General features: G+C 46.0%; 2 protein-coding genes across 8 annotated transcripts in view; one reads left to right on the plus strand and one right to left on the minus strand.

Moving 5' to 3' along the window:
* Positions 1-674: 674 nt before the first annotated feature.
* Positions 675-14,997, minus strand: FAM72A (family with sequence similarity 72 member A). Its single transcript, XM_062210237.1, has 4 exons — positions 14,105-14,997; positions 11,048-11,125; positions 5,582-5,706; positions 675-2,130 (listed from the first exon to the last, which is right to left on the minus strand). The coding sequence occupies exons 1-4, from the start codon at positions 14,254-14,256 to the stop codon at positions 2,036-2,038; spliced, it is 450 nt and encodes a 149-aa protein (XP_062066221.1). The 5' UTR covers positions 14,257-14,997; the 3' UTR covers positions 675-2,035.
* Positions 14,998-15,470: 473 nt separating this feature from the next.
* The window catches only part of SRGAP2 (SLIT-ROBO Rho GTPase activating protein 2), a 279,652-nt gene continuing 271,752 nt past the window's right edge, over positions 15,471-23,370 (plus strand). For 4 of the 7 annotated variants that reach the window (XM_062210231.1, XM_062210233.1, XM_062210234.1 and 1 more), the window contains exons 1-2: positions 15,472-15,597; positions 17,346-17,969. In XM_062210231.1, the coding sequence (XP_062066215.1) occupies positions 17,903-17,969 (67 nt within the window). In that variant the 5' untranslated portion in view covers positions 15,472-15,597; positions 17,346-17,902. Of the gene's footprint in view, positions 15,598-17,345; positions 17,970-23,370 lie in introns of all 7 variants that reach the window. The other 3 variants (XM_062210229.1, XM_062210230.1, XM_062210236.1) reach the window with 2 other exon arrangements.

Below are 23,370 nucleotides of genomic sequence, written 5' to 3' on the forward strand. Positions count from 1 at the left end.
CAACTCATTTCCTCCCCCACCATGTATCCATTATTGCCCACCTTGTTCCAGAAGAAATTTAAATGCGATTAAAGAAAAAAAAAAAATCCCAAGCCAAATCATTCCACCCTCATTCCTTTGGAAGACCTTTGGAAAGGTTTTCCACATGCTAGTAACAGCATTTCCTGTGTAGGCATCATTACAACAAATGATGCCTACAGGTCACTTCTCCCCTAGGACCAGTGAGTTTGTTTAACGTTCAAATCAGTGACTTCTGCCCTCACCCGGGGTATATAACCATGTAGGGAACCAGCACATGTCTCGACTAAGATCATAACTGATTCACGTCTGAAGGTGCTCAAAGGGTACAGCATAAAGATGAGGAGTGGGAGTCCTGGAGTCATTCTGTCTGCCTGCGTTTGAACCAGGCCATACCTCTAACCGGTTATGTGACCCTTCTACAAGTTGCTTAACCTGTCTATGTCTCAACTATCTTATCAGTTAAAAAAAACGAATAATAACAGTGTCTACCTCTTAGGTGAGTTAAATGTGCAAAGCACTTAGAATTGTGGTGTCTGGCACATTAAGCACTCAATAAGCATTGGCCCTTATACTGTGTATTGTATGTAGAGATTAAAGGAAGGGACGATCATTTTTAGAACAAACTTTATTTACAAAACAATAACTCAGTCTGCTTTAGTGTCACTATTGACAACATGTATACAACTGAGATATTACCTAAAAGAGATACATTGTAGCTTTCACATAAAACCAGAATTCAACACTATTCCAGTTTCCTGTTCCTGAGTGGCTCTGAATGCATCTTAAAACGAACAAACAAACAAAAAAAAACAAACACCAAACAACACAAAATCAAGAGAAACTCAAACTCTATAAGGTACAATGACTTAAGCAAACCACTTTCAAAATTTTTCTTCCTATTTAAGGATTAGATTGAGACTATTCATCTAAAATTTGCTATTTACAGAAAAAGCCCTAGAGAATGGGATAACTTAAAGACGGAGGGTTGGTTTATCTGGTGTTCATACAATAATATAAAAAATGGCTTTAAAAGAATGTAAATAAATAACATTGGTAAATAGTATCTGCTGATAATTCTCTGATAAACTCATGTATCTAATGTCATGTTGAAGATTCAAGGGGATTCTTCCACAAACTGTATTTAAAATTTTTAATTTCTCCTGTTTGCTGATTGTCACAAAGTCTTACTCCATCTTAAAGCAGTTATCCCCAATATAACATTTGGTCACCAGTACCCATGGAAACCTAGCTGCCTATTTTTTTTTTTTTAATTTTTAGTTAACTTATTTTCAGTTTTTATCTGAGAAGCAGAAAGACAGACAGAGAGATGGAGAGTGATCTTCCAATCGCTGGTTCATTCCTCACATGTTGACAACAGCCAGGGCTGAGCTGGGCCAGACTGAAGCCAGGAGCCTGGAACCCAGTCTGTGTTTCCCACACGGGCTGCAGGAACCCAGAAACTTGAGCCATCATCTGATGATTCCTGGTGTACTTATTAGCAGGAAGCTGGATTGGAAGAGGAGGAGCTGGGATTCAGTCCAGACACTGGAGATGGAATGTGAGCATCCCAAGCTCACATTGTGCCACTGTGCCACATGCTTCCAATGGCCTGGTGATGCTCAGGTGAGCTTCATACATGCATGGCTGATACCTAGGTGGGTACTAATACCCTTTATTCAGCAATGTAATGGTACCTGGATTCAAGCTGTAAGAAAAGCTTCTCTAGATGGGGAAGCAGCTGTGACTTGTACAGAATCTCTTCCTATCTGAATTTAATATACCTTCAGGACACAGAGGGGTGGCGCAGAGGGCAACGAAGAAGTACACGTAGAAGAAAAGAAAATCTTATTGGCAGAAATTCAACTGAGGTAACTAATTTGGGATAGCAAATAAATAAATTTTTGTTTTCCAAGAAATCACTGGCAAATCCTTAATAATAATTTTAAGGTTGACTCATTAATATATTTTAAATAGTAAACAGTTAGTATGAGAATCTTACATATCCTAATTCCATTCATCTAATACACTCCTCAGCTGAGATATCTGACACATCTTCATCAGTACTCTCTTCTATCTCTGGCAAGTTTCCCCAAAGCAGGGCGTTTACACCTGAAAACAAGAAGTCATAAAGTTACCACTGTTGCAGTTCAGAACATGACATGTGAAACTTTGTATGTTAACATTCTAATATAAGCAATAGTATTAGCAGAGAACAGTATAGCAAAAAGTACATCCACTGTATTTACTGAAAACAAAATTATCTAAGTGATCCATCTAGGACATGGACATTCTTTAAGCCTTTTAAAGTAAGGACTTAAATTCTAGAATCTGAGAACTTTAGGCATTTCAGCAGTCCATTTACTCAAACCCTACCTCCTCCTACGTTATGCCAGAGTCACTCTACACTAATGACATTCTAATCTACTTTAATGACCTTTAAGAATGGAGAACTCACAAGATTTGTTCAGATTAAGTGCCTCTTTGGCAGGGATAGGGAAAGTCCTGAATAAGTTTTCTGATCCTTCAAGAAGGAAAGACGTGGCTGGTGCCATTTCTCTGATATAGGTGGGCTTCAACCTAAAGGGTTCCAAGCCAGAACTGTAAACTTTAATAATACCAGGTCACAGCAATTAATACAATAAGCAAAATAATAATCTACAATCTCATTGAGAAAGGATTGAGATTTCTTATGAAGAATCCAGTAGCGGCATACTCAAGAAAGTAGATTTTAAATTTTTTTTTTTGCACCAAAATAAACTTATTTTTTAATTCCATTTTCTATGAACTTTTCAAAGTACCCTTATATAGCACAAGACCAAACATATGGTAGAAGATAATGAGATGGTTTATTCTGGGCACATACTGTATTTTAACTTAAAAGCATCACATTGAAAAAAATTGAGCTCTAGGGGAGCCAATGAAATTCAACATGAAAAGCAAAACTCAAGCTGTCCACTTGTGTGGGCACAAGGAGGACTCAGCAGCTGTGGATACTCACTCCAGCTCCATGATGGAATGGAGCAAACCAGAGTTTGGGGATTGGGTTTGAATCTAATTTCTACCAGTACCAGTACTCTCTAGATGGTTTTACTACTTTACCACAAATGTATGCAACCACAGGCAAAATATATTATTGTTTTGAGTATTTAAATTTGTATAGAAGGGTATTAAACTACATATTTTTGTCTAACTTGCTTTTTTCACTCATTCTGTTTTTGAGGATTATGTTGCTATGCATAAATTTAGTGCATTTATTTTTATTTCTATACAGTATTATGTTACATAAAATGAAAATGAGAATGCATAAAGGCAAGAGGAGAGCTGAAGCTATTTTGCTTTTGAAAGTATTTGCCAATTCTGGGACTCTGAGCTGAGGTTCTCTCAGCCTCCTCAGGAAAGTTCTATAAAATCAGGTTGGTATATGAAGGCCAGACTGGCACACAGACCACCCTGGGGTCTGAAACCACCCCAGAATTCTACCAAGCATGTGTGTATCCTTTGGGTACCACAGACCCAGGTGATTCAAGGACAGTTGTGATATCATGAGAAAGTCTCTTTTATAGGAAGCATCTAGAAAATCTTGCTTTAAGTCACCCTACACAAGAAGAGTTTAGCATTCTTGGAATTGATGCTCAAAGCCACGGAGCAGCTCCGTACAATTGGTTCAAAGGAGGAAAAATAAACTAAGAGATTGGATCTGACAGAAGCAGCACCTTCCTTTCTCTGTTAAGAAGGGAGGAAGGAAATCCTGCGATACATCTGTTTCTCATGGATTAGATTCAGTGTGAATGGAACAGCGCTGGGCTTTTATCTTTGAAAAATTGACCAATATTAAAACGTAAATCAAAATTGAAAAATCTCCACCCTGTGTTTTGAATCTTATGAAGCAGGAAAAATAGTATCAAAGCAGAAACTTTCTTTAATGTATCCATAAGCAACACAAATATAAAACTAGAGAGCTAAATTAGGAAACCTGTATCCCACTTAGGGAAATTCATCTTAAGTCCTTGCTTGAAAATGGGCCTCTTGATATACTGGTCTTAAATTAAGACCCCCAAATGATGGATTGAGAGCCACAGTTGAATCTCAGGTGATTATAAAAAAGAATCATGGTCTATAAAAATCCAAGCATAATTGGAGGGTTTAAAGAACTGACAACCCAGCTTGCAATTCATGATCTTTTGGTGTGTGAAGGCGAGTCATATTTTTTAAAAAGAATATATTTTAAGTTCCAAAGAAGACTAAAACATAGATTTAAAACCTGGTATAAATGCCAACTTAGATTGTCAAGTTCCTTAAAGTCAACTTGGTCTGTTATGTAAATAGATATTAGGCATTGGGAACATGTGTCCTACAACAAAACAGAAGGCTCCAGTCTATATAGGAAGTATTATGTAAATACTCTTCAAGAATTGGGAGTGCATTTTCTTTGTTTTTAAATTTATTTATTTATTTATTTGAAAGGCAGAGGGACAGAAGGAGACACAGAAACAGAAACAGACAGAAAGGATCTTCCATCTGTTGATTCATTCCCCAAATGCCCAAAATAAGGAGAGCTGCGCCAAGAATTCTGTCTGAATCTTCTATGTGGGTGTCAGGGACCCAAATACTTGAGCCATCCCCTGCTGCCTCTCATGGGGTGCATTAGCAGGAAGCTGGAATTGGAAATGAAGCTGGGACTTGAACTCAGGTATACTGATATGGAACGCAGGCACCCCAAATGGCATCTTAACCACTTGGCCAAAAACTTGCCAAGTATATTTTCTTATCAAAATGATGAGTATATTTTTAAAAATATTTCCCTTGACCAAAATTCTAGCATAATTCATTAATTTAGGCATCAAAATATCTACTTTTATTATAAAGCACCACCACATAGAGAGGTTACCTAAACCTCCCTCCTAACCTCCACTATTCCATCCTCTTCTCCCTCCCTTTCTTACACACACATACACATCCATGAATACTTCACTATCAAACTGAATCTCCATTTTACATAGTAGTTAAGACATCCTCGCCCTGCAGTGGAGTATCTGGGTTCAATTTTAGGCTCTGGTTCCTTATTCCTGCTTTGCACATTGTAGACCCTGGGAGGCAGTAGTGATGGCTCAAGTGATTGAGTTCTTGCCACCCTCATGGCAGAACTGGATTGAGTTCCTGGCCCCTGGTTGTGGCCCAGGCCCTGCTCTGGCTGTTGGCTATTGTGGGCACTGGGGAGTAAACTGGTAGACAGGAGCTCTTCTTGTGTCTCTGTAGCCCTGAGACTTCTCTGGGGTCAGAATATGTATCAAGGTAACAACTTAAGGCTATTAAGATATTAATTTCAAAAATAAAAAATCCAACAAAGTTTGAGGCCTTTTAAATACAATGATGAACGTAGAAATGGCCATGAAATTTGTTTTTCATAAGTGAACATTTCAGGAAAACGGATTAAAGTTTCACTCTGGCTGATCCAATCTAGTTAAAAAGGCCTTGGAGGAATCCTGAAATGATCTCTTGGGATTTTCACTCAGGTATTGATAGAGAAACATCTTTGAATGTGTAAGTCAATCGTTCTTACCTGTGGAGTCCAGTCTGTTAATATCATAGACGGCTTGGCTGTGAAACATCCAGAAGTGTCCATTGTTGCAAGAAAGGAGACAGGAACTACATGGAACGATCACATGATAGCCTACAATGTTTCCACTGAGAAAGACAGTAAACGTTATGAGATGGCATGCGATGCCTGGGCATATAAGCATTTTTAGGTACTCAGGTAAATAGACCATATAATTATGACCTCACTTACTGCAAACCACCTCCATTGCTGGGCTAAGAGTTACTCTGATATTGGCTGCCACTCTGCCATCAAATGGGAAAATAGTCTTTCCATGAAGTGAAATAATACTAACAGTCTCACATTTCTTTGCTAGTAATATTTTATTTGTTCTGCCTCCACAGGTTAGCTTCTGGATGCTGAAAAGTTGTGATTTGCTCTGTAAAGCACCCAAAATTGCTGTTTTGTACGGACAAAATATATTAAATAAACTCAAACCTGAGGGTAAAAGTTTACACTATCCCCAGGACTGTGACAAGTTGGGTTCTTAAATGTTCTAGTTCTAAGCCAATAACTATTTCAACAGATGGAGGAGTAGGAAGACAGCATGAGTCCCTGTACACCAAACACAGGCTGGATGCTCTAATTTTAGTTGCAGTGTTTTTGAAGGAATTCAGAAATAAAGCAAATCCACAGCCTCTAGAGAAAGTTGAAAAAGTTTTTTACTGTCTTCAGCATTATCCAGCTGAATATAAGTACCTCTCTGCTTAACAATTTTTTTTTTACCAGTCACATATTATATAGAGAAAACGTATCAGCCATGTTTTTTGTATTTTTGTTAAAATAGCAACATGAACTGCCTTTACCTTGAGTTGTAAAAATTCTTATTATAACTTGGTCTAATCCTGTTAGATGTGGGAGTCAGCCACTTTTGTGAGACCCTATAAAGAGTATTATAAAAGGTACCAGCTCACCTAAAATATACTGTCTCATTATAACCTGCTTGAAAGGCAACCAAATGAAAACAAGAGCTGTTCTTGGAAGATTATAGTGCAAGAGTAAATCCTGCTTTAAGTAGCACCTGTATTCATTTCTTTCTCCATTCTTTCACCCACTCAACTAATGTTCAGTGAGCATCTACTATTTGTCAGGAGTTGTTCTGGGTGCTTAGAATCCAGCAATGGATAAAATGAAGCCCTGGTTCTCAGGGAGCTAACACTCTAATGGGGATAAATAAGATTATTTTGTTCCCTTGTTAAACTCCCATTAGTGGTTTTCCACTGGCCAAAAGTTAAAATAAAAGAAGAAGAAGAAGAAGAAGAAGAAGAAGAAGAAGAAGAAGAAGAAGAAGATCATCTTCCAGAAACTCTCATTGTGGCCCAGTGGGTTAAGCCGCTGCTTATATCACAGCATCCACCTTGGAGTGCACAGTTGGAGTAGCAGTTACTCTGCTTTCTATCTAGCTTCCTGCTAATATGCCTGTGAGGGCAGCAGGAGATTGGCTCAAGTGCTTGGGTTGCTGGCACTCACATGGGAAACCAGGATGGAATTCCTAGCTTCTGGTTTTAGCCTGGCCCAGCCTGGGCTGTTGAGGCCATTTGGGAAGTAAACCAGTGGATAGAAGACCTCTTTCTGACTCTCCCTCTTTTCTATATTGCTGTTTCAGATAAATAAATAAATAAATAAATCTTAAAAAAAAAAAAAAAACTGGGGAGGTTAGCATTTCTTTTTTTTATGAAGATTTATTTATTTGGAGTGCAGTGGAGGATGGCCCAAGTTCTTGGGCCCTGCACCCCATGGGAGACCAGGAGTAGCACCTGGCTCCTGCCATCGGAACAGCGCAGTGCGCCGGCCGCAGCGCACAGGCTGCGGCGGCCATTGGAGGGTGAACCAACGGCAAAAAGGAAGACCTTTCTCTCTGTCTCCCTCTACTGTCCACTCTGCCTGTCCAAAAAAAAAAAAAAAAAAAAAAAAAAAGATTTATCTATTTGAAAGTCAGAGTTACACACAGAGAGAAGGAGAGGCAGAGAGAGAAAGAGAGAGAGAGAGAGAGGTCTTCCATCTGATGGTTCACTCCCCAATTGGCTGCAATGGCCAGAGCTGTGCCAATCTGAAGCCAGGAGCCAGGAGCTTCCTCTGGGTCTTCCTACATGGGTACAGGGGCCCAAGGACTTGGGCCATCTTCCACTGCTTTTCCAGGCCTTAGCAAAGAGCTGGATCAGAAGTGGAGCAGCCAGGACTTGACCAGCACCCATATAGGATGCTGGCACTACAGGTGGCGGCTTTACCCTCTATGCCACAGTGCTGGCCCCAAGTTTAGCATTTCTTAGGCAGGCCACCCCAATCAACATTTTTACCCTGAATCCAATGATTTTTATATTGGTGGTACTGGGATCGTGCTTTAAAAAATACTGGCACTTCCAAGAAAAACCCACTTTGCCTTACAATGTGAGCCTGGGAAAGGTTCAGACACACAGAGCTGCCATAAGGAAAGGAGGGGACAGGAAAGTAAAATCAACATTGCAGCCTTTACTGTGACCTACAGCTTCCTTGTAACTTCACCCCCAGAAGAGTATGCCCCATTGCTACCCGGTTATCTTGTTCCTAGGAAACTAAGTATTTTGATTCTTTACAAGAGCTGATGACTTAATGATGGCTTAAATTTCGCCTGGCCTCTGTTCACCTGTTAATTAAAGGCCCTGGGATGGTGTTGTAGTGCAGTGGGTTAAGCCTCTACTTGCAAACAATGCCAGCAACCCATATCAGAGTGCCCACTGGAGTGCTGACTCCTCGGCTTCAGATACAGCCGCCTGCTAATGTGCCTGTGAGGGCAATGGATGAAGGTCTGAGTGCTTGGGTCCCTGCCACCCATGTGGGAGACCTGGACGGAGTTCCTGGTTCCTGGCTTCTGCCTGGCCCAGCCTGGGCTACTGCAGCCATTTGGGGAGTGGAGTGGATGGAAGCCATCTCTCTCTCTCTCTCTCTTCCTCTGTCTTCCAAAAAATAAATCTTTTGTAGAAAAATTAAAAATAATAGTAATAATAGTAAAAAGCCCTCTATAACAAGGTCTAGATCTGTGCTGTCTAAAATAATAGCCACTAGCCACAAGTAGCTACTGAGCACTTGAAATGAAGCTGGCCAGAATTGAGATGTGCTGTAAAACACACACCAAATTTCAAAGACTAAGGACAGAAAAATAGAATGTAAAATATTTCACTAATAACTTGTGTTGGTTATATGTTGAAATGACATGTTGGATATATTGGGTTACATAAAATATATGATTAAAATTAACTTCACCTGTTTCTTTTTACTTTTCAAACTATTACTACTAGAAAATTTTTAAATTATCTATGTGGCTTGTGTATTTCTATTGTGCAACACTGCTGTGAGTATCTGGGTTCTGGCTCTATCTTTAACCTACTCATGCCCTCCTCTCCTGTGACTATGTCACAACCACACCAGCCATCATCTTTTTACTCCATTTACTCATTTATTTTTATTTGAAAGGCAGAGAGACAGAGATCTTCCATCTGCTGGCTCACCCCAAATGCCAGCCAACAGGCAAGGCAGGATCAGGCCAAGGCTGAGAGTTTAATTGGGTTTCCCATGTGGGTGGCAGGGATACAAGTACTTGAAAAATCACTGGCTCCCTCCCAGGGTACAAATTAACCAGCAGCTGGAATCAGAGGAGGAGCTAGGAATCCAACTTAGGCAGTCTGGTAGGAGATGCAGGTGTCCCAAGTGGGGGTCTTAACCACTAGGCCAAACACCCACTCCCTTTGATCCTTTGGACATGTTAAGCAACTTGTCATGGGTCCTTTCATTTGTTCATGCCTAGAGCACTCTCCCTCTAGCTCCTTCTCATCTTTTCAGACTTAACTGCAATACTACCTCTTTACGAGAAGACGTCCCTGACCACAGTATCTCAAATAGCTAACATCCACTTTCCCAATTTCTATTTTCTCTGTCATATATTATTATTATTTCCTTTGGGGTACTTCCCACCATATTAAATACCTTATTTATTCAAATATCTTATTTATTGGTTATTTTCCCACTAGAATATGATGCCCAAAGGCCAGTGACTGAATTTTGTTTGTTGTTGTGTTTCTAGTCCCTAGCACATTGTAGTCCCTTGATATAAATATAGCGTGAATGAATGAAGTCAAATAGTCATAAGCCCATAAGAAGAGTTTGCTGACTTCAATCACAAGAATTATAATTTATAATCCAAATATTATTTAAATGAGAAAAATCACAATTTTCTTCTCCTAAAAATAGGAATAGTGGGGCCGATGCTGTGGCGCAGTGGGTTAACACCCTGGCCTGAGGCGCCAGCATCCCATATGGGCGCCAGTTCGAGACATAGCTGCTCCACTTCTGATCCAGCTCTCTGCTATGGCCTGGGAAAGCAGTGGAAGATGGTTCAAGTCCATGGGCCCCTGCATCTGCGTGGGAGACCTGGAAGAAGCTCCCAGCTCCTGGCTTCGGATCGAAGCAGCTCTGGCCGTTGTGGCCAACTGGGGAGTGAACCATCAGATGGAAGACCTCTCTCTCTCTCTTTCTCTCTCTGTGTAACTCTGACTTGCAAATAAATAAATAAATCTTTTAAAAAAATAGGAATAACACAGATCTACCTGGGAAAAGATAACAATAGCTCTTATATGTCATGTAATTTATAGTTCATTAGTCCTTTTAACAATCATAATTCATTTCATCCTCACAATTTTATAACATAAATACAAAAGACATATTTACAGAAGATATAAATTAAATAAGGAGAGGTGGGCATTGTGTTGTGGCCACATCCTTGGGACACTGCCTCCAAGGGTACCCACATTCCATATTGGACTACCTGGTTTGAGTCCTGGCCCCTCTGCTCCCAATCCAGCTTCCTGCTAATGTGGCCTAGGAGGCAGCAGATGATAGCTCAAGTGCTTGGGCCCTTGCCACCCACATGGGAGAACAGATGGAGTTCTAGGCTCTTGTTTTGGCTTGGCCCAGCCCTGGTCGTTGTGGACATTTGGGGAGTGAACAAGCAGATGGAAGATCTCTCTCTCTTGCTCTGCCTTACAAATAGATAAAAATAAACATTTCATAAAGAAGAAATTAAACAAGAAAACAGAGGTTTGGAGGTTTAAAGTTTAAGGAGCTTACTGAGGATCACATGAAAAGGGGTAAAACTTGGGCTCAAGTCTCACTTTTACGACTATAAGCCCAGGTATTTTTCACCCTAGACTACACTGTCGTGTTCTGAAAATTAAAGCAGATACCTGTGAGTGCACTTTGAAAAATTACAAAATCATATACAAATGTGAAGTCCCACAGACTCTTTAAAAAATAGCTCAAAGTAACAAATGGTTTTTCAACGGCTCATTGCATGGGTTATATCAGTGCTTGCTGCAGCCCACTGAACCTTTCTCTATGCTTTTGTGCCAACATCCATCTTCCAAACCCAGGGCTGTCTGGAACATTGCCACAAATTACCATTTTAAACATGCGATGTCCTTCAGTTTACATTTGCAGATTTCGGTGAAATAGCTTCTTCCAATGAAGTCTACTGCACTGGGGATGGAAAGGATTAGAGACAGTCAAATGAGCTTCAAGAAAACAATAATTTTGGCAAAAACACAACATTTACCATTGTAATCATTTCCTTTAAAATGTATTTATTTATTGAGAGAGAGAGAGATTTTTCATCTGCTGGTTCACTACCCAGATGGCTGCAAACATCTGAAGCTGGGAGACAAGAACTCATCTTGATCTCTCACGAGGGTAGCAGGGGCCCAAGTACTCGGGTCACCTTCTGGTCCCTTCCCAGGCACATTAGCAGGGAGCCCGATTAGAAGCATAACAGCCAGGACTTGAACTGGCACTCCGATATGGGATGTCGTCACTGAAAGTGGTGGCTTAACCCACTTTACCACAACATCAGCCCTCATTGTAACTATTTTTAAGTATACAGTTCAGAATTGTTAAATGCAGTCATGTTATTTTACAATGATTTTTTCAGATCTTTTTTATCTTGTAAAACTGAAACTCTATACTTATTCAAAAACAAATCCCTATTTCCCTTTCCTTAGGTTCCTGGTCACCACCATGTTGCTTTCTATTTCTGTGAATTTGACTCTTGTAGATACCTCATATAAGTGAAACCATTTAGTACGTGTCTTTCTGTGACTAGTTTATTTCACTTAGCATCCATAGTGTAGCGTGTAACAAAATTTTCTTTTTAAAGCTGAATAAATATACTATTATATGTACATCACAATTTGTTCTTCCATTTATTTGTCCAGTTGATGGGCATTTTGATTGCGTCTACCCTACCCCTTGGCTATTGCAATGACTATGGATGTGCAAGTGTCTCTTCAAGATCCCGTTGTCAGGGGCTGGTGTTTGGTGCAGTGGTTAAGTTGTACTTTGAGACACTGCCTGGTCCAAGTTCTGGCTCCTCTGCTTTGGACCCAGCTTCCTACTAATGTTTATACCTTGAGAGGCAACAGGTGATGGCTCAAGTACATAGGCTCCTGCAACCCACAGGGAAGAACTGGATTGAGTTCTGGTATCCTAGCTTCAGTCTGGCTCAGTCCTGGCTGTTGCAGGCATTGTGAGTGGACCAGCAGATGGAAGATCTCTGTCTCCCAAATAAAATTAAAATATATACTTTTCTTAAAAAGAGAAAAGATCTTGATTTGAATTCTTTTGGATATATACCCAAACGTGCAAGTGCTAAAATCATATAGTAATTGCATCATTAATATTTTTGAGAAATCACCATACTATTTTCCATAATTGCTATATCATTGTACATTCTCATAGTACATCAGGGTTCCAATTTCTCCACATTCTTACCACCAAATGTACATTTAATTGTGATTTAGCATATACTTTGTAGTTCCAAAGTACCGAAAGAGATTCTAAAGTAGAGCTATAATATATTTTGTAAGAATCATTTAATATTTTGAGCTTACACTAAATGTCTGGCAAACCTTCCTTCTGTTTAAAAATTAATTTGTGGTCACTGATTCATACACATCTTGATTATAACTCCTTCAAAGGAGACAATAGAAAATATCTGATTCTAAACTCTGCTCTAACCTATAAGAATTCCCTTATCTGAGCTTTTCTGTGACTGCCTTATTACTAACCATAACTTTTGCAAAGATGAATGGGTTAACATTTTAAATTTGTATATGTATGTAGTACTAAAAGGAAAAAGTACTGGAAGTAAATCATAGAACTTTTGCAACAGTAGGTTTTGATTTATTGTTTAGTGTTTTTTTAAGCACAAACTTGAACTATTAACCCATTTAACTCTGCAACAAATTAGAACTGTTGGCTTGCTGTTAGGCATAACTATATTAAAGATAATTCAGAAAAGGTTTCAAAGGAGGTAAAGGCCATAGCTTTACTTGGGTATATTTTATAACTTTTTTTTTTTTTTTTTGACAGGCAGAGTGGATAGTGAGAGAGAGACAGAGAAAGGTCTTCCTTTTTGCCATTGGTTCACCCTCCAATGGCCGTTGTGGCTGGCGCATCGCGCTGATCCGAAGCCAGGAGTCAGGTGCTTCTCCTGGTCTTCCATGCGGGTGCAGGGCCCCAGGACCTGGGCCATCCTCCACTGCCTTCCTGGGCCATAGCAGAGAGCTGGCCTGGAAGAGGGGCAACCGGGATAGAATCCGGCGCCCCAACCGGGACTAGAACCCGGGGTGCTGTTGCCTCAGGTGGAGGATTAGCCTATTGAGCCGCAGCGCCGGCTTTCACTCTTATTTTGAATAATTATTTTAGTTATAATAACAAAACTTCAATAAAGAACTAAATCTTGAAAATCGTGTGGGGCACAGATATGTTGATTATATCTAAAAAAAGTACCGTTTGAGCTACAAACATGTATATTTGAGTCAAATAAAAATGGCTGTTTTATTAAACAGAAAGCAAATTCTTAAGGACTCTACATTCAGAAGTGGGCATTGGCTGAAACCAGATTTTAAAAGGGTTCAATTATGCAAATAAAAGGTATAATATCCCAAACAGGCTTTGAAGGAGAAAGGGATTACTTTAAGGCCAAGTCTCAATTTTTCCACCCATAAAAAGCTGTTTAATTCTCAATCTCTCTCTCTCTTTGGAAAAATTATTGAATTCAATAAACAATGGTTCAGATTCAACATACCAATTGCAAATCATGTTGGAAAACGGATTTTGTTTTGTGGGAGAAAACTTTATGGACAAAAACCAAAATACTTAAACGACCTCTCCTCTAAAAAAAAACCCAGAAAATCTTGCTTGAATTGACCCAGAGTTTAGGTCAGGGACCTGATTCAGGGATCCAACTGGAGGGCCCCGCGGTCACGTGGCTATCAGAACCCCGAGCACTGATGATCGATTACATCATCAGAGCGCTTTGGCCAGACTACAAGCTCTGCCCTCGTGGATACCCCGAGGGCGTCCTCAGCCGGTGGGGAGTGGTCGGGACACGGACACGGTGAGCAGAGAGGCCAGGCGCGCCCTCCGCGGTGTGGAGGCCCCGCCGCCCGCCGCACTTACTTGGTAGGTGGGATGTCCGTGGAGAAAAGGTCGATCTCGGTGTCGGCCAGCAGAACGGCCTTCATCCCCCGGGAGCTGAGCACCTGCTGGCAGAACCTGCAGCACAGCACCGACACGCAGCGGTCCTCGAAGCTGCAGCTGCCGGTGGTCATGGCGGCCCGAGCGGGAGCAGGTGTGCGGCTCGGAGGGCCGGCTCCAGAGCGCAGCCCTCCCTACCCACAGCCACCGCCCCGGACGGAGGAAAAATCAAGTCGCGGGTCCTGAAGGTGGGCGGCGGGGGAGTCCTTTGCTGTTTTCCCGGGGGCGGACAGCAGCAAGGGAGTGGGGTCCGCAGGGCACCCCTCCACGGCTCGCCCTCTCTGCAGGCTCACGGGGTGCTCCCGTCAGGAATCGCCTCAGCCTTCGCCCTGGCCCAGCATGAAGCCCCTCTCACGGATCGCGTCCGCTTCCCGGGATTCGGAACCCCCTCGGCTTCCCCGCGGGCCCCGCCTCGGTTCCCCTCAGCCCCCGGCTCAGCCCGCGCGAGGGCCCCTGTCCGGGCAGCCCTTGCCCTCAGCTGCCGGGAACCCCGCGCGTTTTCCTCAGGTTCCCTCCCGGAGCGGCCGCTCCCCCAGAGAGAGGCGCGGTCCGCGGCGCGGGGCGGAGGTCTCTTTCTGGGCTCGGTCTACGCTGGGATCTGTCACCGAACACGCCGCGTTGGGCTACTTCTTCCGCCTTCTCTGCGTTTCCAACCGGCTGTCAGTTTGAATTGCCAGCGCAGCGCACCGATTGGCGGAGCTGGAGTTCGCCCACGTCCCGCATTGGAAGGCCCCCTGATCCGAGCTCAGGGGCGTGGAGGCCGCACGCCCCGCCCCAGTAACGGTGCCGGGATCAGCTCGGATTTCTGGTAGGGCGATCGTGGTTCCGCCTCCCGCCTCATTGGTCGGCTTCGGGAGGTTCGGCAAACCCTGCTCCCGCCCTGGTGTTAAGGACCGAGACACGCCCTTCCCGCTTCTTATTGGAAGTTGTTCTACAGCTCCCGCCAGGCTCTACTCTCTATTGGTTAAAATTCCCCGCAACGCCCCGCCCCTCTTCCGCGGTCCAATTGGTCGAGCCTCCTCTCAAGAGTTTGGGTTTGGTTGTCCGTTCCCTCTTAATCCCGCCCCTCAACTCTGCTCTGGGCTTCGACAACCCGGGGCGGAGCTGACTCGGTGACCACGCCTCGGCAGTGAGCGCTAGTCACACCTCCAAGTTTCGTCAGCTCCTCCCCCTTATTCCCGGCCTCTCGGGATCGGCTACTTCTATTGGCTAGAGGTCCTATCGGTCGATAGAAAACGGGCGGTGATTGGCAAGGGGGTGGGTTCTGCTTCCCGGCGGGGTCCTGCGGAGTTGGCGGAGGCTTCTCTAGGGACTGGGGGGCCGATCTGCGTAGAAGCGGGTGGCGGGCAAGAGAGGGGGAGAGCTCTGAGTGGGAAGCGGAGCCGCGGGCCTGGGACCCGTCGCGTCAGAGCCAGGTAAAGGCTCCTTCCCTCTCCTCTTTCTTCCCGGCCGCCGGGCTGGAGCCCTGACTGAACGAACCCGGGCTGGGGCGGGAAGCAGAGGGTACGGATGCTGCTCGCAGCGCCTTCGCGGTGCCGCCCGGAGTCCCTCAGACCACCCCCCTCCCCCGCCCCCGACCCTCTCCGAATCTCCCTGTGCAGCCCATAATACTTCTCAGGACCGCCTGTCTCCCCGCCCATCATCGCACCAGCCTGGGAGTCTGCCCGGGGTCGCGCAGCCCGCACCCAACCCCCTCCCCAGGTCCTCGGCACGGTCCCGCCGCGGGGCGCCTCGGGGCAGCGCCGTTGGCATCATCCGTCAGCAGCGAGTGGCCTCTTCCCCTGTCTCCAGACCCTGGCAGACAGCCCGGGTCCCAGCGCAGGACCCAGGAGGATGGGTGTTCCCACAGCTTCCGGGGCTCTCTCCCTGTCCCACCCCCGGCCCGCCCCGATCGGCTCTCTTCCCCACTCCCGTCCTCGGACCCGCGTCCCGGTGCCCGGAGTTGCTACCAGCCGTGCCCTTGGCCGGGGGCGGCAGCTCGCGGTCGCCTCCCCCTGCCCCTCGCCCCCACGGCAGCCCCTCGTCGTCGCCCGCCCGGCAGGCATGTGCAGCTCCAGGCGTCCGCGGGTTCGCGGCCAGCCTCGGGACCCCAGCTCACGCCCGCCTCTGCGCTTCCTGCCGCGCGAGCCACGCTGCCTCCGCGCCCTCTCTCTGCCCCTGTGTGTGCGGGCCTCCCTCCGGCAGCGGGAAGCGGGAGACACCGGCGCGAGCCCCTCCTCCCGGCTCCCAGAGGGCAGGGGGCGAGCGAGGAGGAGGAAGGGCCGCCGCCGCCGCCGCGCGCCGGGGAGCCAGACGCCCGTCTCCGCGCTCCCGCCCGCGCCCCTCCGGCCTCCTGGGCCGCGGCTGCGGCGGCGGGCTCCCCGCGGGCACCTCCTGGTGCGGGGAGCCGGGATTGCGACCCTCCTCCTCCTCCCCTCTCCCCGAGCCTGGGATTGGGTGCGGTATCTGGGCTCGCTGGGCACGGGTGACAAAAAATATTGGGGGTGGCATTTGGAGTCACTCTCGCCCCTGGCTTGGGGGGAGGCGATGGCTGCCTTCCGCCCCCCGCCCCTCGGTTTCCCGGCCCCGACCCTCGCCTCTAACCCGTTTCCTGCTTCTGCCGACCGCATTGTTTTCCTGGATGTGTCCCGTGCCGAGCAGGCTTTTTCCTGCAGATCCCCCCCCGCCCGGCGCCCCATTTTGCTGCCAAGAGAAGCTAGTAACCAAAAACAAAACAGCGGGGAGGAGGGGCGGCAGCGGAGAAAAGTTGTGCCCGGGCGGCGTGTCCCTCTCCGGCTTTGATCCCCTTTGATGTCCAGGGAGGTGCCCCAGCCGGGGGTCGGGGGCCGCGTCGGAGGCAGGGCCGGGAGGGCCCCCTCGGGCTGGCTGCTGCCCAGCGCCGGCGGAGCTCGGAGGCCGCCGAGGTGCCGCAGTCCCCGCCCGGAGCCCCGCATTCCCGCCGCAGTCCCCGCCCGGAGCCCGCGCAGGCGGCTGCTCCACAGTGTTTTCTCTGAGCCTTAAAACCAAACCCGGAGGGAGCGTCCTTGCTCCCCGGCCAGGCGGCGGTTGGCCGAGATGAATGGGCCCAGGCCGGGCTCCGGGCGACGTCCCCTACCCCACCCCCGCGGCGATTAGGATCTGCGCAGGGGCTGATCGCCCCCTCCCCCTTTTCCTGCATTTACAGGCAAGTGAACCGGAGCAAACGACTTCCGATCCAGTCCGCGCTGCTGCGGCTCCCGTTTGGGATTTGATTTGCAGCATCTTCGAGTCTGTACGACAAAAAAAAAAAAAAAAAAAAAAAAAAAAAAAACCGCGAAGCACGCCCAGCCCTCCCCCGGCACCCCGATAACGCACCCACTCCCTCCCGGGGACACAGCTGGGCGCGTCCACACCCCCGCACCCCTACATCATGTTGTGCGGAAGGACTTCCACTCCCTGCCTGTGTCGTTGATGTCAGACCCCAGGCCAGCCTCCGGGCGCTGCAGTTCTCCCGGCTAATGCTGAGGCTGCGGCTCCGCTAGCACAGGAACCGCACCCGGCCCGGCTGCCACCGTCTGCATGTGCCCGCCTTAGCCGCCTGCCCAGCCCGCCGCCCCCGCGCTCCCCGCCGCGCTGGAGACCACCGCGGGGGGCCCCTTCTGCCCTCTGGAGAAGCGGTCTTGGAGGTATTGATTTCGGTGGTTGGATTCTTCCCGTGGATCTATCAATTCATTATTCGAATTTGGAAGAAAGAGGGAAAACATGACGTCTCCAGCCAAATTCAAAAAGGATAAGGAGATCATAGCGGAGTACGATACTCAGGTCAAAGGTAAGGGCTTTGAAAAATAGCAGATGCATGGACCGTGTGGGCTGGCGGGGCGTGTGTTGCCACTGACATCGGCAGGCTGTGCATTTCTTTGGGTGGAGCACGTTGGGGCACGCTGACCCCAGAGGTGGGTTTCCTAGGTGGGTCTGAGCCGCCGAAGATGGGCAGTGCCGATGCCACAGGCGCTGGAGAGGAATTCTCAGAGTGGGCCTTAGGGGTGTCCCTGTGGAGCTGGCCATAATTTTGGCAGCCCTTTCCCCGAGGCCGGACCCGGTGGGGGAGGGGCAGGAGGTTCTTGGAGAGAGAAAGGCGGCAATTTGCCTCCACATGTCTGGGTCAGGTTTCCTTGAAGGACAACTGAGATCTGACAGGTGTTTGGTCATTCGTTCTGGAGGGTGAAGAGCAGTCCATACAGAGAAAGGCAACCTTGAGAGAAGGTGTACCCTGTGGAGCGCCGTGGGAGGGGCGGGGCTTTCTTTTCTGATGCGCTCTATTAAAACGGGAGATATGCTGTGGCACTGGGCACAGGGAGTCCACAGCCACCTTGGGTGCCCCTTGTACCTGCCTGATCCGGGGTTACCCTGTGTGCAGTCAGAGCAGAGAACAGGAAGAATAAGGCCACCCACATGCGGTCCCCGCCCTCACCTCATTCTAAACAGAGTTGGGGTGTTAGGGTTGCTGGGTGGTGCTGATTCTGGAAAGTGGGAAGACATAATAGTTTAACCCTTCTGTATCGTGCCCCTCTGCTCCGGAGTACACGTTTTCAAAGCCCCATTAACTGCTCTGCAACAATGCGGGTGTGGAGAAGCCCAGTGACCTGTCTCCTCATAGTCCACTGCCTGACTCTGCTGGTCCATCAGCGCTCATGCCCAGAGAGCCTTTTCTTAGCCAGCAATTCCCTTAGGAGGGCTGCTTGCCAGTGGAAGAGCCCTAGCATGTGTTTGTGCAAGGCCCTGGCCCTTCCTGGTCAGTTACTGGAAAGAGCCATGTGGCTGAGGCTCTGAGACCTTAACTGGGGAGTGGGAGAGGTGGGTGGCCTTGAATGTTAGGCCACATGGTTGGAGCTCTGGATTTTCCTTTGTTTCAGAGTACAGAGGGAGGGGCCCCTCCTTTCCCTGCACCAATGCAAGGAGACTTTTTTCCTATCATAGAGGACTTGGGAAAGGCCTTGTCTCCTGGATAATGATTGCCTGGGGTGGGGGCTAGGGATAGAGTGTGAAATGGGCAGCTCTCATCTCCTGCATGGTTGGAAGGTAGTTTGGAGTCTCCATTGTGCCTGCAGGAGTTTTTTTTTATGTCATCGGTTTGGTCAGTGCTGTGGGTGCCCTAAGGGACCTTCTGTCCACTTGGCTGCAGATATTGGTAGGTTTATTACAAAGGTGGGGGAGTGGACTGATTGATAGCTTCAGCTGAACTGGGATTGAGAGAGGTGTGGTTGTGAGTTATAATTGAGGTCTTGGCCTCTTGTCAGTGTTCATGATCCCGGCCTGTTTTTGTAAACAATAGGCCACTGGCCTTGGTGTCCTGTCCAGATGCACTGCGTTCTGCTCTTGGAATCCCCCCTGCAGCTTTAACCAGATATTTCTTTTTCAGTCTTTCTTTCTTTTTCCTCCATATCCCATTCTTAACTCTTGCCGTAGGGAGTGTTAATAACTTTGACTTTCCCAGATTTCTCTCCAGTAGCATGCCAGTTGACTAAGGTGCAAAGTGATTTTACATGTTTATTTTTTAGATGGTTCAGGGCTGATAGATTTTAATAGAACTGTGTCTGCCAATTGGTAAAGGATTTCTCACAAGTGTGTCAAAATTAAACACTTTGTGTATTTACAAACGTTGCTCATTGAGATGATGTAATGCAGTCTGCTCTTTGGGGTTTCTCTTCAACCTTGCCATAGGCAGGAGACTGTTTTGCTTTGCTCTGATATTTTTCCATTGACGCTGTTCAGGATCATAGAATTTTATAGGTGGCTGAGTGTGATGTCTTACTCAGAGAAGGCACCCCATGAATGCTTATGACGCTGATCTGAATCATTACATCCCTCACTTTACAGCTGAAAAGAATACAGAGAACTGAAGAGGCTTGGCCAAGGTCACACAGCTAGCTAGGTGGTAGCAGATCCTAGACTAGAAGCGGTTTTACTGATTCCCAATTCCCCATTCTGTATTTATGGTGAAACAGTCTGACCAGGGTGAGACAAAAAAAAAAGAAAAAAAATTAAAAAATTTTAAGGAACTAAAATCAGTCAATGAATAATAGTAGTTATAACAATAATTTACATTTGGGTACTCATTATATTCCAGCCTGTCCCAAGTGCTTTTACATGAATGATCTGGTTTAATCTTCACATCACCCCAGGAAGTGGGTATTATTATCACCTTCCATTCACCTCAGGAGGAAACAGTTCAGAGAGGGTTGCCCTTCCAAGGTCACACAAACACCGCAGTCTGACTTCATTCTTTTATTCAGCAGCCACTTATTGACTACCTACTGTGTGTCCTGTGGTCTGGTGACACCACAATGAAGAAGACAGGGCCCTTACCCTCAAAGAGTTTATATTCTAGAACCTGTGCTCTTTATGGAAGAACACAGGACTTGGAAATAAAGGACTGGGGTTCTAGGTTGATTCTGGGCCCTCCCCCCACCCCACCCCTACTGTCTGGAAGCTCTGGGTCAGAATTCTGAGTTTCAGGGTTTTTTTGTATTATATGAGACCCGTGCTGCTGCCTGCCTTACTTGTCTTAGAGATGCCAAGGGAAAAAAGAAAATTGCTGTAATAGTAAAGCAGTTTGGTTTGGTGGTTTATGAGCGCAGGTTTAGAGTTGAAGGAATCCAGGTTTAAATCTCGCCTTTCACATCAGGCAGGTTGTCTGAGCCTGTTTCCTAATTAGAAAAGCAGGAAAAATAGTGTGCGTTTCCTAAAGCGGTTGTGAGGAGTCAAGGAGATAGTATGAATACATCGTTTAGCACAGTATCTGACACTCGTGAGTGCTCAAATGGTGCAATCCACTTATCTTTTGGTGAGACTTCCTTCTAGCTGAATTGGGCCAACTACTAAGACTGCATTGCTTGTTCACTCCCAGAGCTCTAGCTGGTAAGTGTTAGGACATAAGCCTAGGAATGAAGCGTGGGTTCTAGTTTAAGAGCATCTACTAGTAACAAAAGGTACCTTGCATCCATCATATGAATCCTTTGGACATCAGCTGCCTCTTGAGTAAAAGGAACAGATGAATTGTGTATCTCTGGGCTGCCAGAGTCCCTGTCCTGCTTCTCACCTGGCTCCTGCTTTTCAATTGGGATGGTTTGAAGCAGGTGTATTCTAAGTGGACTTTGGTGTTCGCCTCTCCTTAAACCACCTGCTTACAAGAGCCCTGGAGGACGTCTGAGGCTGGGGCCCAGCTCAATCCCAGTGTGGTTTCATAAGGGGCATGCCTCTTTCTTCAGCCTGCCTTGTAGCTGCCTTCTTAAAAACCGTCATTGTTTCTGGTTTGTGGGTGTTCAGATTCCTTTGAAAGTTCATGCCTCCCAGTGTCTGACTGGAAAGCAATATTCTTAGCTTTTTTACATAGGCCTTTCCAATTTACAAAGCACTTTCATAGACATTAATCTCTGGAAATTCTTTACAGCCTTGGTAAGATTCATGGTCATAACTTGGGGCCTTTGACCTCTAGCCTGTTAGCTTCTTTGCTGGGATTGAAACACTGTGGTTAAGGAGCACACCCTGGTTACTAGGGGTGATCGTTTGGTGATATTTGGGTGAATTCATATCACTGCATACAGTCCTAGCTACTGTTCTTTCCTTACTCTGCCCCCTTCCCTTTGCCCTCTCCATACCTTGAGTTTTTCTAGTCTTTCAGAAGGCTTGAAATCGACAGTTAATGCAAATATATCAGGAGCAATAGTCTGAAACAGAGTGGCACTGTGTACTAAGCAGTGAAATTCTCTTTCTTGAGAACATTGGGGGTCTTGTCTTATTTTATTTTATTTTATTTTATTTTATTTTATTTTATTTTATTTTATTTTATGTCTTAGGAGAATGGTGTGAGTGCACCACAGAGCTGAGAAGTGAAATTCTGTAATTTCCATCTGGAGCATTTTGATAGAAAAAGCATAGGCCTTTGCTGGGAACACTTTAACCCTTTCAGGACCCTTTGAGAGCAGGAGATGAAATTTCAAACCCTGGTCATATTGTATGTGCACACACATGCACTTGGGAATGCTGATTGCTGGTATTTAAACAAGCCTGTTCCCCAGGGAGGTTTGAGCAGTTCTTCACTATGCCAATGAAGGTCTTTTCCGAAGCTTCTTTTGTCCCAACCCCCACACCCCAAGGGAGCTTTAAATATAATCAGTTTGTGAAAAGCTGCAGTAAAACATCCCCTTGGAATCCCCAAGCAGATGCTATCATCTTCCTGTGAGATGATTGAGGGCTCCTCTTCCCTTGCTCAGGGAAAATAGCAACTCTGCAGTAAGGTGAATTCCTGGAAGAAAATGAAGCTCTTGGGAAAATTCAAGTACTCTGCATCTCAGAGTTGAAAGACCCTGGAGCAGGTGGTGGGCCAGGAGCCAGGGGATGCTGTGTGCTATTGGAAGCTGCAAATTCAGGAGGATCTTTAGCTTTTCCAATTTCAGACCTTCTTTTGGGGAATGGGAACAGACATTTCCTTTGGAGAAGCCTATCTGGTAGTTACAGCCTCATCTCTCTTGCACTGTATGGGTTGAAAGATAAGAAGAGTCCTGATCCTTTATCCACTCTGAAGTTTACAGAGTCAGACCTGGTCCTGGTATGTAGGGTCCACACCCTTTGGAAATCAGCAGGTGCCCACACCCCACTTTAATTCCATCTTTCCATTCCAGTGAAGCTCAGTATCTGTTGAGTTCGCCTTTCAGAAGAGAGGTTCTTCATGGAAATTGCTTTTTCCTTACACCCCAGACCCCTGAAGGCTGCATTAGGGAAGTATTGTCATATTGTGAAGAAGCACTTGATAGGTAGATTTCCACTGATAATAAAAGTCAGGTGAGCGATTTTAACCTGATATCCAGAACTGGGGAGTCTTGAAGAGTTACCTTGGAAGTTGTTTGATTTAAAAATAAATAATGGGAGTGCTTTAAAACATTTTCAACATTTACAGAACAACACCTTTGACAGCAATGTGTGGGAACTCTCCTATCTCCCTTTCTGGTTTTAATTGTGGTAAAATACCGTAAGGCTTATCATTTTAACCATTCATTTACTTTTTCTAAGATTATTTATTTATTTATTTGAAAGGCAAAACCACGAAGAAAGAGGGAGAACCAGAGAGAGGGAGAGTGAGATCTTCCTTTCTCTGGCTCACTCCCCAAGTGCCCAAAAGAGCTGATGTCACTTGGGTGACAGGGACCCAAGCACTCAGACCATTATCTGTT

Source organism: Lepus europaeus, chromosome 14, assembly GCF_033115175.1.
Source record: "Lepus europaeus isolate LE1 chromosome 14, mLepTim1.pri, whole genome shotgun sequence".
In the NCBI taxonomy this organism is placed as follows: Eukaryota; Metazoa; Chordata; class Mammalia; order Lagomorpha; family Leporidae; genus Lepus; species Lepus europaeus.